We start from the raw sequence: 18,508 nt of genomic DNA, 5'->3' as shown, positions 1-18,508 counted from the left end.
GTTTTTCGATCTTTCTTTTAGTTTTATGTTTCTCTATAGAATTATTTTCCTTCAGTGTAGAGGAATCATGTAGCGTTTCTTTTGGTATAAGTCTGATGCAGGGTTTTTTTTTTATGAAAATTGTTAGTTTCATTTTTGTTTTTGAAGGATGTTTTCATTTAATAGAGAATTCTAGATTGACAGCTGTTTTCTCCTTGTAGGTGTTATTTTCTCTTTTGGTTTCCATCATTTCTGGTGAGAAGTCAACTTTCAGACTTACTGCTACATCTTTGAAGCTATTGGTGTCTTTAACAACTGTTTTCTAGCTATGTTTGCCATCTTTCTCTTTTTTTTCTGTGGTTATTAGCAATTTTACTATGGATTGCTTAGGAATGATTTGCTTTTTATCTACCCTACGTTGGATTCTGAGAGTTTCTTGAATTTTGGATTGTCGCTTATATTAGTTTCAACAAATTCATGGCCATTATCGCTTCTAATGTTTCATTTGTCACATTGTACCTGTCATTTTCTTCTGTAACTTCAGTTACATGTATCTGAGCTCTTCAATATGTCCTACGTATCTTAGCACACGTTTCTAGGTTTTCTTTCTCTTCTGTTTATTTTCCTGTTGATTGTCTTCCATTTCACTGATTCTGTTTCTAATAATGTCTAATCTCAATTTTACCCATATAATGAATTCTTTATTTTAGATATTGTATTTTCGTTTCAGAATTTTCATCTTTTTTTATACATTCATTTTTCTACAAGAATTTTTTTATCTTGCCTTCTGTTTTCTCCATCTCTCTATTTTCCATATTTCCAGTTTTCTATGTTTTCCATCTTTTCTGTTTTGCAGCATAATGCTATAATGCTTATATTTATTTTGACATTCTTATGACAAGATGTAACTACTTGCTAACTACAGTATCTTGACCACCTGGGTATCTGTTTCTGTTGTCTTTTCCTTCTTTGATTTGGCCACATGGTATTTTGCTGTGTTTAATAGCTTGTTTGAATATGGCACTGTGAACATATACAACTGTCAAAGCCCCAGGTGATGTGATCTTCTTCTAGAGAGGACTGATCTTTTCTAGGCAGAGAAAGTGGACTGAACTCTTAGGCTACAGAGGCTGTGTGTAGCCTTTGTAAGCCTCAGTCTTATGCAGTTTTCCTTTGGTTTTCCAGGGCTTTCAACTGAGAGTCTGCTGTGTTATCTGGGCCCTTCTCCCTGGCATTTTTCAAACTGAGTTCTTTATCTCTGGAGACTGATAAAAACTCTACTTTGCTTTACAGATATTTTCAGTTTGGTTTTCAGTCCCCAGCCCCATTGAGCCTTAGGAATTGGCAGATATACTGGGGCAGAGGGGGTGGAGGAGAATGGCTGAGTATATGCTAGAAACCTCCCCAAGTATTTGCACCAGTCTGTCAAACTGTGCTTAATTTTACCAGCAGGCAGAAATTCATGAGTTCATAAGTGTCATTGTTGGGTACTGTTTATACAAGCCCCTCTTTGAAAGTTTTTTGCAAAACAGATACACTAGTTTGCAATTCCCCATTTTAGACAGACTTTGTTTCCTTACAATGGAACTCATTTAAATATAAGATTACCTCTAGGGTAATTAATTATCACTTAGTTTACAAAATTTTCCATTGTACACAAGTTTTCAGGTATGGTATACTTTTAATTAGGCAGAAAGCTAGTCTATATTAATAAAACATCTGCGTTGCAGCATTTTAAAATGCAAATGTGTTGGTTTTTAGTAACACGGCAGCTTGAAGTATCTGCTAATAAATTATTTATAGATGAAACTTATTTACAATTAGCAACATGTATTTGCATGCATGGAACCAATGTACAACTTCTTTATTATCCATTTATTGAATATGTTCTACCTTTTGAATGTTTTCCCAGAACCACCAATTCTATGATGAAAGAATATCATTCAATGATAATATAGTATCATTACTCTGAGATCAAGTAATTTTTTGCATTTATTCTTACAGTGTCATTTTTGAATGATTCTGAAATCACGGTAAACTTGTTGTCTTTGTGATAGTCTGTTATTTGACATGGGTTTAAGAAACACGCGCAGAATATACGCTGAGATGTTAATAATGAGATCTCTGCGGGGCAACATTAAAGCTGGATTTCTCCCTTCTTCCTTCCTATCTCTCCTCCTTCCCCTTTCTCTCCTTCCCTCCCTTTTTACTACATTTCTCTGGTTTTCAGACTTGTAGAATGTAGACAAAAGACAATAAATAGAGTGACTGAAGATCAGCTTCTTCAGCACGGAGGCAGACCTTCCTGGCTGCGTGGTCCAGACCACGCCCTCACTGCCCAGTCCTCTGCCGTGTTCCGTGGACGCTGAGGACGTTCTGTCCCGGTCTACCTTACCAGCCCAGCGGCACCTCTAGCGTCTGTGGATGCGGGAGCAGGAAGCGGCCGTGTGCCTGTGCCCGGCCCACAGATCCGTGTGTTCCTTTGCAGGCTCTATGAGAACAAAGGAGAGGCCGATTTCGTGGAGTCCCTGCTGCAGCTCTTCCGGTCCATCAGCGACATGATGAGCAGCGTGTCGGACCAGACCGTCCGGGTGAAGGTAGGCCCTCGGGTGCGGCAGCGCCGACTGCGTGCGGGCCGCTCTTAGACGCGGGGTTCCCCGCGGGCCCAGGAAAGCAGGGACTGCGCGTCCTACAAAACCTGGACTTCCCAGGAGTGGCTTTGCCATGACCGTAATCGTGGTGCCTGTAATGGGATTCTCTTTGTTTTCTCTGTAGCTGCTCTTAAATTTTGCTACCATTGCTCTTGTTTTTTTTTTTCTTTAATTAAATTTGATTGTTTAAAATTTGCCTGCGTGGCTCAGCATGTGGGATCTTAGTTCCTCAACCAGGGATCGAATGCATGCCCCCTGCAGTTGAAGCGTGGAGTCTTAACCACTGGACCGCCAGGGAAGTCCCTGCCATTGCTCTTTGTCTCTCCTTGGGGAAAGGGTCTCAGTTTCCTCATGGAAGGGTGGGGAAGTGGATGAGAACAGTGTTTTTGTGTCTGTTGTCAGGGCATCTCAGTATCTGAGCGGGAGTGGGAGGCTGAGGCTGTAGGGGCCCCAGGCATCTGCCAGACCTCAGGCGAAACTGTGCCCATAGTGGTACATCTTTGTCCTCCAGTGAGTCAGGATCCAGCCTTCCCGTGGTCCTGCTCTTCTCATCACCTCATTATCTGTTCTTGCCCTGTGGTCCTCTGTGGTATCAAGATGCCTTTATCCCAAAGGTGGGGTCTGGGTGGTCTTCAGGACATGTTAGGGGTAGAGGTGCCAGGGGGCAGGGCATGGGGGAAGCCCACAGATCAAGCCAGAGCCCACACACTCCCTAGCATCCCCCTTTCTGGAAATTTCCATGTGGCTGACTTGCTGCAGAAGAAGCCATGTAGTCTGCATGTGTTGCCCATGCTGATTCCTTCTGAGGACAAGAGTCTTCCAAATGATTAACTCGTAGCTTTCGTTCCACTGCTTCCTGAAGCCTGCTGTGTTCTCACGTTCCTCTTTGAATGTTCTTTTAATGTGTCATTTCAGAAAACATCCTTATGGCTATTGTCTTAAAACTGTTGTGGGAAAGTGGTTTCCCAGCTTTTAAGTCTCGAACAAAGATGTCCATGCGCTCAGGTGTGTGTTGCATTGCTGTGACCAGGGGAACCGGTGTCACTTAACGTGAGGAGTCATAACAATCCTTTCATCTCAGAGGTGATGCTGCTGTCTGGAGGAGCTGTGGTCCCTTGGCATCATTTCTCTCGTGATGTAGAGCTGGTGGTCCACAGAGAAAGCTGCATTGTGCCTATTTTCAAGTTGTGGCTTAATTATTTTGGCAACTTACTGCCTGAAAGTGAAAGTCGCTCAGTTGTCTATGACTTTTTGGCGATCCCATGGACAGTAGCCCGCCAGGCTCCTCTGTCCATGGAATTCTCCAGGCAGGAATACTGGAGTGGTTTGCCATTTCCTTCTTCATAGAATCTTCCTATCCCAGGGATTAAACCCAGGTCTCCTACATTGTGGACAGATTCTTTACCATCTGAGCCACCAGGGAAGCCCAACTTATTGCCTAAAGCTGCCTTATTGTTCTGAGGTTAAAATTAACCGTGTGTTTGGTACATTTACTCCTAAATCCTGTGGCATTTCGGAAAAAACAGAGGCTGGGAGTCTAAGAATAGATACAAATGACAGGAAGCCCAGAAATTCTTTTAGATTTTTGAGCCCAGAAATTCTTTTAGGTTTCTAAATATACTGTTAGATTATTAACTTTGATTGGGCTTGACTTGTGTCTGCCCACCTCCCTGGATGTCAAGACATTTAGTAACTGTAGACTTGGAAGTCCTTCCTTTGGTAGGTGTTTTATTATAAGACACGGTGAATTCAGTGACGTTTGTGCGCTGATGCAAGGCTTACATCTGCAAGACAGATGACTGAGTGTTGTGTGACATGTTGCCACCCTTCTGCTAATTTTGTATTTTGTTCTTTCGCAATAGGTACTTTCTCAGCTTCCCAAAGTTAAGAATTCCCATCATGGGATCCTGTTTTTCTGTAGTTTTTAACTTTCTAAGTTTTGCTCTGTGGAAATGGAAGTACAATTGTGAGTCATCTCACGTAGAGGAATTATGAAAAAAGCCTTTCTTGGGGGTTAAACTTTGTTCCCCTGGGTGGTCCTGGTTGGCTGCTTTGATCTAGGAGGTGATCTACAGGCACCCATTTGTGAGTCAGGAGATCAGCCTGGTCCATGCCTTCCCCGTGTCGTTCAGGGTGGCTTGATGTGACTGATCTGAGCTCCCTGCTGTCACCTCCTCAGAACTGAAGCCACCACTTCAGTTAGGAGTGAGTCAGGAGGTCAGCCTGGTCCATGCCTTCCCGGTGTCATTCAGGGTGGCTTGATGTGACCGCTCTGAGCTCCCTGCTGTCATCTCCTCAGAACTGAAGCCACCACTTCAGTTAGGAGTGAGTCAGGAGGTCAGCCTGGTCCATACCTTCCTGGTGTCATTCAGGGTGGCTTGATGTGACCACTCTGAGCTCCCTGCTGTCAACTCCTCAGAACTGAAGCCACCACTGACACCCACCTTCTAGATTCAGGTTAGCATTTTACATCTCAGTAAAGGGGGAGGCAAGAGAAGATTCAGATCATAATTAACTTCAGGAAACACATGGAATCCGCGTGGAAGTTTCAACATATATTTAGTCTAGAAGCTTCTGTCTGCACATCAGATGGCCCCTTTCACCTGCCCACAGCCGTCCCCAGACATTCTCTGCAGGCGCTTCGCGGAGCCCTCTTGGCCATCACACTTCCCCATGTCCTCCTCCCCGTGAGCCGACCCTTGGACCTGTGGCCGGTGTCTTCTGCTTCTGTTCTCTGCTCCACCCCACATGCTCACTGTCTGCCTCTCCTCCAGGTATGCCCCAGTGACCCTTCACCTGCGGCCTCTCCAAGCCAGACGTGGTCATCCCCTTCCATTGCTGTCTCTTCCTCTGCTCACCACGACCGTGACTACGCTGAGCCAGGTGCTCAGGTGCTCTGGATGACGTATGGCAGCCCCTCTCTGTACCCTCTACGCCCTTGGTGCTGTGCCTGACCATCTTGTTCCCTGACTGTATTTCAGTGTTTCCCCAAACTCACATCCGGCGATGGCCTTCTTTTTCTCATGAAGTCGTGATGTTCTCCAGCTGCCTGGAGAAATGGGTCAGCTTCCAGTTTCTGCTTCACAGTCAATGCAGTCAACTCTCCTAGCCTTTGGTTTTTAGAAACACAAGTAGAGCATCCCTCTGGATGCCCAGAAGCCTCTGGAAGGATGGATTCCAACAGTGGCTAGAAAGAAGCATGAACTCTAACGGCCGGAACAGCCACAGCTGATGTTCACTGATCACTTGCTGTTCTGAGTGCTTTCTTATCTTTAGCATCTTGTGTGATCCTTAAGAGTAACCCTGTTCCACGGTACGGTCATGGATTTTAGATGAAGACATCTAGAGTTATTAATGAACTTGCCGAAGTGGTGGGACTGGGTGTATGGATGACGGAGGCCCAGATTGCCTGGTTCCAGAGCCACATTCCATTCCCCTAGAGAGTGTCCCTGGGCACCAGTGATCCCATGGATCAGAAACAGGACCCATGACTGATCATCCATATTGACAGATAGCAGGTCTGGATCATATCCTCTAGGGCTGTAAAGACATCAGCTTCACTTCCCATGGAGCTTTTCATTGAAATGGATATGTCCTAAGTTTTGTTTTTCGGGAGGGGTGTAAAGCAACTAAAAAACTTTGACACCGTGCCCCAGACGTTGGGTTTGTCCGAAGGAGGATAAAGGCAGTTCGGTGGGGCTGGTCCTGAGGCTTCCTGAGGGGTCTCAATGATGGCCCCCCCACCCATGTTTACTGCAGGGGCTTCTGTTTCTTTACCACACGTGGATCTCAGTGCTAGATTTGGGGCATTTTAGGTGTAGCCATCAGAATTAATACAAGCACTGACATTTTAACTCCAGTCCACAAATCTTACAGCTCTGTGGGATTATCCTAGGAAAGACTACCCTGCAAACTGGGCAGTCTGCCCAGAGGATTCTAGAACCTTCTATCGAGGGCTACAGTGATGCTTATCCACAGGAAAAAATGCATTGCTGTGTGTGGTGTGTGTGTGAAGCTGGAAAGTCTTTCATGCAGCAGTGCTTACCCCTTATCCCATGTGATGTATTCTGGCATTTTCTATTCTATTCTGGTATTTTTTAGTCTATTCTGAACTAATGTATTTCACTAAAAAAAATTGCTGGTTGACAGGCGCTAAATTTATTTCCTAAAGAGCAAGTGTATCTCAACCCACATTTGAAGAACACTGTTCTTTACCATCCTTTCTATTTCTTTCGCCGTCTTTCCTGTTTGGTTTCATATGAAATATTATTAGTTTTCTGTGTGTCTTCCATCGTCAAGTAAAGGCACAGGTTCCTGGCACTCAGTGAATTTCTTGCCCAGCGTGTAGTCTGGACTGGGGCGAGGATGGATTGAATTTGAGGCCCCTGAGCTGAGCTGGGCACACAGACACGTGAGACTTTGCCGTCCTTCCAGGGGGTTGTTCCTGGGGCACCAGCTTCCTCATCTCTCGCCTTTCTTGCTACTGGTGGTCCCACGTCTGCCTGGCCTTCTCTAGAAGGAAGTGTGTTGGAAATAAGCTGTACTGTTATAGTAGTAAATGCAGTTGTGGGATGGTCTTTGCCCTCCAATCAGTATGGTTTTCATTTGCTTAAAAATTAATATCTGGACTTGAAGTACACATATTTGTCTTCTATTTTATTTAAAATTTTTCCTTATCAAGAGTTTTGGCTGCTTTATGTCCATTTCTAAGCTAGCATCTGGGGTTCATGACTGCTTCTCACAAACTTGTAAGTTTCATATATGTTTGCCCTCTGAAAAACTCTCTGAATGTCTTAGATCTTGATTGTGCTTGCTCAGTTTTGTCCGACTCTTTGTGACCTCAGGGACTGTAGCCTGCCAGGCTCTTCTGTCCATGGGATTCTCCAAGCAAGAATACTGGAGTGGGTTGACATTTCCTCCTCCAGGGGATCTTCCAGATCCAGGGATTGAACCCACGTTTTCTTGAGTCTCTTGAGTTGGCAGATGGGCTCTTTACCACTAGAGCCATCAGGGAAGTCCAGGAATGATGACAAACAAATAATACGATTTCCTTGCAGATGGGAAACTCAGGTTTCACAGGTTAACTGCTGACCTGTTCAGGGCCTCTGCTCTAGTAATAGCAGTTCCGCCTTGGCCCCTATTTCCCGAACCCCTCTATCTTCCACTTCATGTGCTGAATTCAAGATTTCTATAAGGATGTGAAGTCTTATCAGTTTTAAACAAATCAGGGATTTGTTGTGTCCTTGAGCTCAGTATAAATATAAAATGTGATCTTGTTAGAAAAGTGGAAAATGCCAAAAGGTCAATTAAGAAAAACAAGACTCACTGGTCTTCTCACCGCCCATAAATTACAGTGTCAGCGTGTTTTCCTTTCTAATTGTGGGCTTTTCCTCCTTACTTCGCATCGTGATGTGTCTATGATGATGTATGAGATTACATATATATGTGTACAGATATTTAGATACACATGAGAATGTTTATATATACATACTTTTACAACTTGCCTTTTATTCACATACATTTACATATATCCTTTAGTATTTTTGAAGAACATCTATTCATTTATTGATTTAATTGGAGGATAATTGCTTTACAGTGTTGTGTAAGTTTCTGTTGCACAGCACCATGAAGGAGCCAGAAGTATACACATCTCCCCTCCCTCTGGGAGCCTCCCCATCCTCCTGCTCTGGGTCATCATAGAGCGTGGAGCTGAGCTTCCTGTGCTGTATAATGCAGCTTCCCACTAGCTATCTCTTTTACACATGGTCATGTATATATGCCAATTTGCTACTCTCTCAATTTGTCCCATCTTCCCCTTCTCCCACTGTGCCCGCCATGAAGGACATCTTTTTTAAGGTTATGTTGCTTCATGGTTGTGTCATAGATTATTTTACTAGTTTTCTGCTATAGTTGGGCACTTAGATTGTTTCTAGCTTCCCTCTCCATGAACAGTGCCTCGGTAACCTCCCTGGCAGGCCCTTTCTCTATGGCAAAGAGCTTGTTCTGTCTGCTTAGCTGGGCCCATCCAGATTTCCAAATGCTCTGAAGGTCTATGAGGTCGGGAGCAGAGCTGTCAGAACTCGCTGCCCTCCCGGTGAATCTGCACCCTTCTCACTTGGGCTGTGACTCGCTGCCCACCTGGTGAATCTGCGCTCTTCTCACCTGGGCTGTGACTCGCTGCCCTCCCGGTGAATCTGCGCCCTTCTCACCTGGGCTGTGACTCGCTGCCCACCCGGTGAATCTGCGCCCTTCTCACCTGGGCTGTGACTCGCTGCCTTCCCGGTGAATCTGCGCCCTTCTCACCTGGGCTGTGACTCGCTGCCTTCCCGGTGAATCTGCGCCCTTCTCACCTGGGCTGTGACTCGCTGCCCTCCCGGTGAATCTGCACCCTTCTCTCCTGGGCTGTGGTGTTCTATGTGATTGCCTGCCCTTCACGCTAGAACCCAGGTTCTGTCTGGGGTTCCACTCATCCCCTGCTTCGTGGGACTGAGGACTGGACTGCAGTGTTGGGTGCCCTGGGAGCTATTTGATCCTAGGGAGTCACCTGCTTACATAACCTTGGTGTCTCCATGCAGGATTGGTGGCCAAACCAGGTAAGGAGATGAGAGTTCTGCTGAGTCCAGTTCCTTTAGCTCAGATGGTTCTGGACCCCAAGGAAGCCAGTCAGTGAGATATGGGAACCATCATAGTTGTTGTTCAGTTGCTAAGTTGTATCTGACTCTTTGTGACCCCATGGACTGCAGGACGCCAGGCTTCCCTGTCCTTCACTAGCTCCTAGAGTTTGCTCAGATTCATGTTCATTGAGTCAGTGATGCTGTCTAACCATCTTATCTTCTACTATCCCCTTCTCCTTTTGCCTTCAGTCTTTCCCAGCATCAGGGTCTTTTCTAATGAGTCAGCTCTTCGCATCAGGTGGCCAAAGTACTGGAGCTTCAGCTTCAGCATCAGTCCTTCCAATGACTATTCAGGATTGATTTCCTTTAGGATTAACTGGTTTGATCTCCTTGCAGTCCAAGTGACTCTCAGGAGTCTTCTCCAGCACCACAGTTCGAAAGCATCAATTCTTTGGTGCTTAGCCTTCTGTATGGTCCAGGTCTCACATCTGTACATGATTATTGGAAAGACCATGGCTTTTAATATATGGACCTTTGTTGGCAAAGTGATGTCTCTGCTTTTTAATACATTGTCTAGGTTTGTCATAGCTTTCCTTCCAAGGGGCAACCATCAGAGATAAGGATGTATTCTAAATACATGAGGAGCATCAGAGCCATGCTGACCCTGGGACCATAGCTGTTTGGGCCCCAGAGGGGCTAGAGCTTCTCAGCTCCCAGTGTGTGTACACACATCACCTGGAGGTCTTGTGAAAGTGCAGATTCCCTCCTAGTCATTCCCAGGAGTGCTGCTGGTGTTGATCCTTGGCCAATCTTTGAGGTGGGCGGGGCCAGGACTCATGTGCTTAGGACCATCCTGGCTGCCCCAGAGTGGAGGAGTGGGGAGTGGGAGTCTGGGCAGGTGCTGATGTTCCCCTGCAGGCTGTCTTCACCTGTGTACTAGCCCTCCGCTGCCTAATGTTCTAGACTGTTCTGATTTCACAAGTTTTCCATGTATACAGATGATAAGACACAAGTGAAGTCATGACTCACATCAAAAAAGAAGCAGCAGCAGCAAGAACAAATAAAGGGAAGAAAATATTCTAGGGCATTTGCTTGGTAAACCTTTGGCTCAAAATGCTTCCAGTTGTTCATTTCCATGCTGCTTTCCAGTCTGTGGTTTCTAGACTCCTCAGAGTTCCAGAGTCTGGCTAAGTGATTTGAACTCACCCGACACAGAGGCTTTCAGCTGCCTCCAATTTATAATTTGGAAAGCATTTGCCCAGTGTTGGATTTCTGGAATCTCCTTCTTGGCCAGAGTTCCTGGTGGGGAGTTCCACAATCATCTTGGCTACTGTCCTAGGAGACTTGAGAGACCACCCATGTGGGCAGACTTTGTCTGGAGCTGTCTGGATGGAGACAATGTTTCCTAGCCGTCTGCCTCCCCACCCCCATTTGAAGTGGGTAAGACTCTGCAGCAGTAGCGGAAATGCAGCCTTAGAGGGAAGCAAGATGATTTCTGTTCTCCACTCTAATCAAACCAGCAGTTTGTATTGTTTTTCTACCTAAGTCATAGTGCACGTGCATGAGAGTTTTTAGACTTACAACCCAGATAAGATTCACTTTACCCCCTTTTATCATTATTTCATGATCTCCTTTTTGTGTTGACTTTTTACCCAAGTTATGGTGCACATGCGTGAGAGTTTTTATATCAGTTGTTACAACCTAGATACAGTTTGCTTTACTCCATTTTTATCATTGTATCATGAGTGTTTTTCCATATTAATGAGTAGTTATAATCATATATATACTGGCTCTATACCAGTTCAGAACAGATGCCTGAATTGATGTGCGTTTGTTTGCTTAATCAAATGATATTTCATCATCCTAATTTTTCCACTGTTGAATACTGCGATTTTTGCTTTTAGCATTTTAAGCCTGTTCAGTTCAGTCGCTCAGTCGTGTCTGACTCTTTGCGACCCTGTGAACTGCAGCACGCCAGGCCTCCCTGTCCATCACCAACTCCTGGAGCTTACTCAGACTCATGTCCATTGAGTTGGTGATGCCATCCAACCATCTCATCCTCTGTCGTCCCCTTTTCCTCCTGCCCTCAATCTTTCCCAGCATCAGGGTCTTTTCAAATGAGTCAGCTCTTCGTATCAGGTGGCCAAAGTATTGGAGTTTCAGCTTCAGCATCAGTCCTTTCAATGAACACCCAGGACTGATTTCCTTTAGGATAGACTGGTTGGATCTCCTTGCAGTAAGGGACTCTCAAGAGTCTTCTCCAACACCACAGTTCAAAAGCATCAATTCTTCTGCACTCAACTTTCTTTATAGTCCAACTCTCACATCCATACATGACCACTGGAAAAACCATAGCCTTGACTAGATGGACCTTTGTTGGCAAAGTAATGTCTCTGCTTTTTAATATGCTGTCTAGGTTGCTCATAACTTTCCGTCCAAGGAGTAAGTGTCTTTTAATTTCATGGCTGCAATCACCATCTGCAGTGATTTTAGAGCCCAGAAAAATAAAGTCAGCTACTGTTTCCACTGTTTCCCCATCTATTTGCCGTGAAGTGATGGAACCGGATGCCATGATCTTTGTTTTCTGAATGTTGAGCTTTAAGCCAATTTTTTCACTCTCCTCTTTCACTTTCATCCAGAGGCTTTTTAGTTCCTCTTCACTTTCTGCCATAAGGGTGATATTATCTGCATATCTGAGGTTATTGATGTTTTTCCTGGCAATCTTGACTCCAGCTTTTGCTTCTTCCAGCCCAGCGTTTCTCATGATATACTCTGCCTATAAGTTAAATAAGCAGGGTGACAATATACAGCCTTGATGTACTCCTTTTCCTATTTGGAACCAGTCTGTTGTTCCATGTAGTGAACATGGAACTGTACATGTTTAAGCCTGTAGTGAATGATTTTATTGAGAAGTAGTTGGTGGCATTGATCTTTTGTTTAATTTTGTGATGAATTTCCTCTGTGTTGATTACCACATGTTCCTGCCTCTGTCGGATTAACAGCCTTTGATTTGAGATTACAGGATTCCAGGCCCTTCCCAGCTACCTGGCCTGTCCCCTTGGTGATGCTCACTGGTGGAAAAGTGCTCCTTTTTAGTTCTTGGCTTCAGTGCTCAGGCCCTTGAAGTGATTGCCTTCCCCTTGCCCTTGCCTTTGGCTTTCAGGGGTCTCTCCCCTAGCTCCCTTCATCTGCACTCTCTGCCTCCTGTGTGTCCCCCTGCCACTGGACCAGACACAACCCCACCCTCTTCTCCTTCCACCGTTGCAGTCAGGGTTTATTCTGTGCTCTGTGAAAATGAGCAGGTCTCATGGATGGCTTTATGTGTAGCACATGTCATTTATTTACTCATTTGTTTCAGAAATTCATTTACTCATATGTTCATTCTGTGTGCCAGGCACTGGACACAGAGCATATATGACAGATGTGGGCTGTGTCCTCATGATGATTACATTTAAGTCAGTGAGACAGATATAAATTAAATTACCCAACCCATACGTGTGTAGTTGTATGGTTTTAAGCACAGCATAGACATGAATCTCTAATTTGAGATTGTCTTGCGTCCTGTTGAGGGAAGTAAGGGATAGGATGACAAGGCGTATCAGGGGTTAGGGTTAGGATTAGGTGGGAGGTTGTTTCAAGGAAGGTTTGACTTCCCTGTGGCTCAGATGGTAAAGCATCTGCCTACAGTGCAGGAGACCCGGGTTCAATCCCTGGGTTGGGAAGATCTCCTAGAGAAGGAAATGGCAACCCCTCCAGTATTCTTGCCTGGAAAATCCCATGGACGGAGGAGCCTGGTAGGGCTACAGTCCATGGGGCTGCAAAGAGCTGGACACAACTGAGCAACTTCACTTTCCTTTCAGGAGTGAAAGAAGCACTAGGTAGGGGAACATGTCCTGGGTTCCCCCAGGAAGAGCAGCCTGGAAGGTCTTTGCTGCTTTCAAGGACTGGCCGTACGATCAGCAGTTGTGGGTGGACAGATGGGTCGTGAGGCCAGGTGGGATGTTGGGAGAGCGTAGGGAAGCAGGTGAGCGTGTGAGGGCAGAGCCCTGTCGTCCCATTCAGGATCCGTGGACGCCACAGGAAAGGTCATGCTCAGGCCTGACTTGGCTTCTCAAAGGGCCATTTGACTGCTGTCTACAGAAGGGATGGGGGCAGCCGTGATAAGGTGAGAGGCTGACATCAGGTCTGGGTGATTGGTCCTGCGTGGGGCTGGACTACAGTGAGGTCCTCAACACTGTTGACACCCAGGGCCCATCCTTCTTGGCTGTGGCGCTGTCTTGCACACCAGAGTTATTTAGCAGAATCTCTGGCCTCTACACACTATATGCAGTTCCTCGAATAACGACCAGAGATGTGTCTGGACATTGGTAAGTGTCTCCTGGGGTGGGGGTTGGGGGCAAAATGGCCTGTGGCTGAGACATTGGGTTCCTGGATTGGTGACGAGTGTTGAGAGGAGGGTTGAGACTTGCTGGTGTCGTTTACAGACTGTGGTGGTGGCTCTGATGTGGGAGGTGAGAAAAAGCAGAGGGGGTGTCATCTCCCAAATCTTTAGCTTAAGCTACTGTGTGATGGAGAGACAGGGCTTCCTTGGTGGCGCAGTGGTCAAGAATCTGCCTGCTGATGCAGGAGATGCAGGTTCGATACCCGGGTTGGGAAGATCCTCTATAGGAGGAAATGGCCACCCGCTCCAGTATTCTTGCCTGGAGAATCTCATGGACAGGGGAGCCTGGCGGGCTGTAGTCCACAGGGTCTCAAAGAGTTAGACACGACTGAGCATGCAGGCGTGATGGAGAGACATCTTAAGAAACGGTGAAGGTTCTACAATATGTAGACGTTGAGGGTGGGCTTCTCCTGAGACCCTGCTTGAAAGTTATCTCTTTCTTAGAGCCACTGTGTTAGTAACTTTGCCTGACTCCATTGTGGGAAACGGGTTCCTGGGCAGCTTTCATGTGCTGATAATTTATTTACATGCTTTTGCGTGGGTATCCCTCTGCCATTTCTAACTGCACGGCCATCGTTTAGGACCGGCCTCTCATTTTCTGATTCTCTTTAGGCAGTGTCCAGTTTCCACCCTTTGTCTCCTGTCTCCTTAGTGGTGCTGCTGGCTGGGTGACTGGAGGTGCTTATGTAGATAGAGAGCTTGTTGCTTTAGATGCTTGGCTCCATTCAGTTCAGTCGCTCAATTGTGTCTGACTCTTTGCGACCCCATGGACCACAGCACGCCAGACCTCCCTGTCCATCACCAACTCCTGGAGTTTACCCAAACTCATGTCCTTTGGTGTGGTGATGCCATCCAACCATCTCATCCTCTGTCATCCCCTTCTCCTCCTGCCTTCAATCTTTCCCAGCTGCAGGGTCTTTTCAAATGAGTTCGTTCTTCACATCAGGTGGCCAAAAGGAAAGTACCAAACCCAGACTCCCATAGGCTTTGGATAGAGCTTATCTGATGCTTCTGTTCAGGTGGATTAGGGACCAGGAGATAATCCTAATCCCTTCCATTTGGGGAGCACTCTCCCTCATCAGAACCTTTCCATGCACGTCATCACTTATGATGCTCCCAGCACCGCCATGGTGCCCAATCAAAGTGGTAACGAAAAGGCATCAGAAAGGGAGGGGAGAAAACACGATCATGTAAAGTCACTGCGTTTTAAAAGCAGAGTCATTGTCGGAAACATTTGGAGCCCAGGTCCACTGACTCTTCTCTGGGATCTTCACATTGATTGCGGCTGTCCCTTGGGGCTCCTCCTGAGATTTTTGTTCTAGGAAAAATGAGGGAGTTTTAAATGGAGTCTAAAGCAGTCTGACCCATCTAAACCTAGGTCTCCCAGTAAACTGAAGACACAGGGTCTCCTGTGTACCTTGCTTGTCGACTGCTTTTTATTCAAGTGTTTTACAAACACTTGAATGTGTTTGTAGGTTTTTACTGAGTTTCTGTGGATGGTAGCCCCTTTTAATTGCAAATAACATAAACCTCAAACAAGAGCTAAGTAAATGGCAAGATATTCCAGTTCTTGGGTAAGAAGACTGAATATTTTTAAGGTGTTGGGTCTTTCCAGCTTGATCTGTAGACTCCATGTCATCCCAAGTCAAAAATTTCAGCAACTTACTGTGTTGCTGTTGACAAATTGATTTTAAAGGGACACCAGAAGCAGAAGACCCAGAATATTCCACTCTGTTCTAAAGGAGAACATCAGAGGACTGACACTCTGTGACTTCAGGACTTACTGAAAAGCTGCAGTAGTCTAAATGTATAAACTCAATTCATATTCACTTCAGAAAGAAGGACAGTAACTGATTCATGTCATTGGGTAGGTCAAGGCTTTGGTCATGACTGTGCCCAAGGAGGGGCTGAAAGATGTCCTCGCTTTTGGAGACTTCCTTGGTGGTTCAGTGGTTGTCTCCTGCTTCCACTGCAGAGGGTGTGAGTTCAACCTCTGGTCAGGGAACTAAGATTCCACATGCCGCGTAGAGTGCCTCCCCCGCCCCCGCCACCCAGAAGAAAAGAAATCCTTGCTCTTGGCTCAGTGGCTTCCCAGGTGGCTCAGTGGTATAAAATCGACCTGCCCATGAAGGAGACACAGGTTTGATCCCTGGGTCAGGAAGATCCCCTGGAGTAGGAAATGGCAACCCACTGCAGTATTCTTGCCTGGGAAATCCCATGGACAGAGGAGTCTGGCAGGCTATAGTTCATGGAGTCGCAAAAGAGACAGACACAACTCAGCTACTGAGCACCCATGCACACAGGCTCAGTACTCTCTTCTATTTGAGGGAAGAATGGCCACCACTAGTCTGAGGCTTGTATTTTTTCTTACTATTTATAATCCTAGAAGACCCAGATTGTCTAGCTTTTCAAGGCTAAAATTATCTTCAGAAAGACCCCCTCATTAACCTTCCTCCTGTAAAGGAGGGACCATCCCTGGAAGGAAAACACTCAAGGAGGTTGAAAGAGAAGTAGAGGGTTCCTGCTGCAAAGAGTGGAGAGAGAGGGATAAAGCAGCCAGCAGGGGGGTTGACCTGACATTGGTGAGTGTAGCTGAAGCCAATGCTAATTTGTGACTTTGTGAAATGGTTTCTGTAGCTATTCTCCAGACCTGTCTACTGGGCTGATGGAAAGGGTACTTAAAGCCCTCATTTAGGTTTGGTGTTCCAACCTGCATGCCAAGTAGCCCAGGCTGAGACCTGAGAAGAGATCAGCCCTTAAATATGCCCAGGAAGAATTTTACTGAGAAACAAGTTGGCTAGTGCTAGAGCATTAGAAAGTATGAAAAAATAAATTCATAATTGAGTTTAAAAAATGATCAGCTCCATTATATCAAATAATTTCAAAGTTTCATTAAAGCCATTTTTCAGAACTTTATGATGGAATAAATTACTTTCGTGTGTGTATGGATGAAATCTTGGACTAGATGTTGAATTTTAAAAGCTCTCAAGTAGTTAACACTGGTATGTAGTTAATATGGGAGCTGGGGAGTGGGAAGTTCACATCCGTGCCTGGGGAATCCCATGGACAGAGGGGCCTGGTGGGCTGTGCTCCACAGGGTCACAAAGGGTCGGATGTGACTGAAGCAACTTAGCATGCACGCAAAGTCACATCTGAGTTTTTTCAGGAATTTACACAGGGATAGAGTTGTCCTGTGGAGAAGGGAATGGCAACCCCCTCCAGTATTCTTGCCTGGAGAATCCCATGGACAGTGGAGCCTGGCAGGCAACAGTTTATGGGGTCACAAGAGTCAGACATGACTTAGTGACGAAACCATAACCAGAGTTGTCCTGGGAGGGAGGGTCAGTCCTTGAATTTCCCTTCTTCAGCCCATGGCTTTTCTGCGATATTCCCAAATCAGTTTATAAGTTACACTGTAAACTTTAGAATCCTGTGCCAGGCAGAACAATTTTGATGAGAAGCTGAGTAGTATTATTCTCTATGAACTGTGAATGTGACAGTTTTATAATTCAAGGAGAATTATTTTTCCCTTGGGAAATCCTACACATCCAATATGGTATATTGAATTAGGGGCGCGGTAAAGGAAAGAGAAGGCTATAAAAGGCATATCTTATTAAAATCAAGCAGGTTTCATTCTTGCCTGTGTAACCTGTAGATACAGTGATTGATTCTTAGTTAGACTTGCTAATTTTTTTTGAAGCATAAATCGTCTTCTCTCCAATGTGATTAAGGAAGAGCAGCACTTCTCATCATCTGATTAAATAAAATGTAACTAAAGTGCAATTAATTTTGGAAAATGAGATTTTCATAGAATTCCGAGAAATACACATTGTGGCATTACACATTTTATAGGGTCACCACTCAAGATTAAGTACAGAGGTGCTATGACTGAGAAATTAGGTGACTGCCAAGTCCTTTCATTATTTTTCTTTTAAATGATTCATTTTAAGTTAAAAAAAAATACTATTCTTGCTGCTATTTGTCAGGCAGATCATCTGGTTGGTTCCTGGTGGGTCATGACTCTCGTGATGTGTTCCCATCAATGCGTCCTTCGGGGGAGCAGCCCTGTGGCTCCATCCCCCTTGACAATCACTTTGCTGACTTATGTGGTCTACCCGTTGGCCCCTTCTTCTTTCTGCCATATTTTTTTTGGGACATGAAGACAAACCACTGGTTCAGCAGAGTTCCATGTTATAAGATTTGTTTACTGCAATTTCCCCTTTAGGTGTGTCTTGGATATGTGTCAGGTACTTACCCCTTCTCGTTTCCCGTGTTCCTACAATTTCCTCTACAATCGGAGGTACCCCCAGGGCAGCCAGCAGCGCTGTGTTGCAGTGATCTGGGGTGGGAGCTGAGTGTTTTTTGTGCTTCATTGTTAAAACTTTTCCTCACACACAATCTTGAGTCAACAGAAACTATAAGACTATTTTTAAATGAAAATTTCATTTCTTTATTTTGATTGCTTCTCAAAGACAGGTAACAACAAAAGAGTCTGCTAAGTCACTTCAGTCGTGTTCGACTCTGTGCGACCCCATAGACGGCAGCCCACCAGGCTCCCGTCCCTGGGATTCTCCAGGCAAGAACACTGGAGTGGGTTGCCATTTCCTTCTCCAATGCATGAATGTGAAAAGTGAAAGTGAAGTCGCTCAGCCCTGGCTGTCTCTTCCAGACCCCATGGACTGCAGCCTACTAGACTCCTCCGTCCATGGGATTTTCCAGGCAAGAGTGCTGGAGTGGGGTGCCATTGCCTTCTCCGAACAAAAGAGTAAAGTCCTCTAAAATAATACACATAAATCTACTGCTGTGCGGTTACTCACTGTCAG

The 18,508-nt window shown here is 45.5% G+C and overlaps 1 protein-coding gene across 1 annotated transcript in view; it reads left to right on the top strand.

Moving 5' to 3' along the window:
- Positions 1–18,508, top strand: part of DOCK1 (dedicator of cytokinesis 1) — a 559,920-nt gene that overhangs the window by 128,340 nt on the left and 413,072 nt on the right. The window contains exon 23 of the mRNA XM_070363418.1: positions 2,468–2,576. Coding sequence (XP_070219519.1) covers positions 2,468–2,576 — 109 coding nt within the window. The remainder of the gene's footprint in view (positions 1–2,467; positions 2,577–18,508) is intronic.

The sequence above is a fragment of the Bos mutus genome, chromosome 26, assembly GCF_027580195.1.
Source record: "Bos mutus isolate GX-2022 chromosome 26, NWIPB_WYAK_1.1, whole genome shotgun sequence".
Taxonomy (NCBI): domain Eukaryota; kingdom Metazoa; phylum Chordata; class Mammalia; order Artiodactyla; family Bovidae; genus Bos; species Bos mutus.
This window is presented reverse-complemented; position numbering and strand designations above follow the sequence as displayed.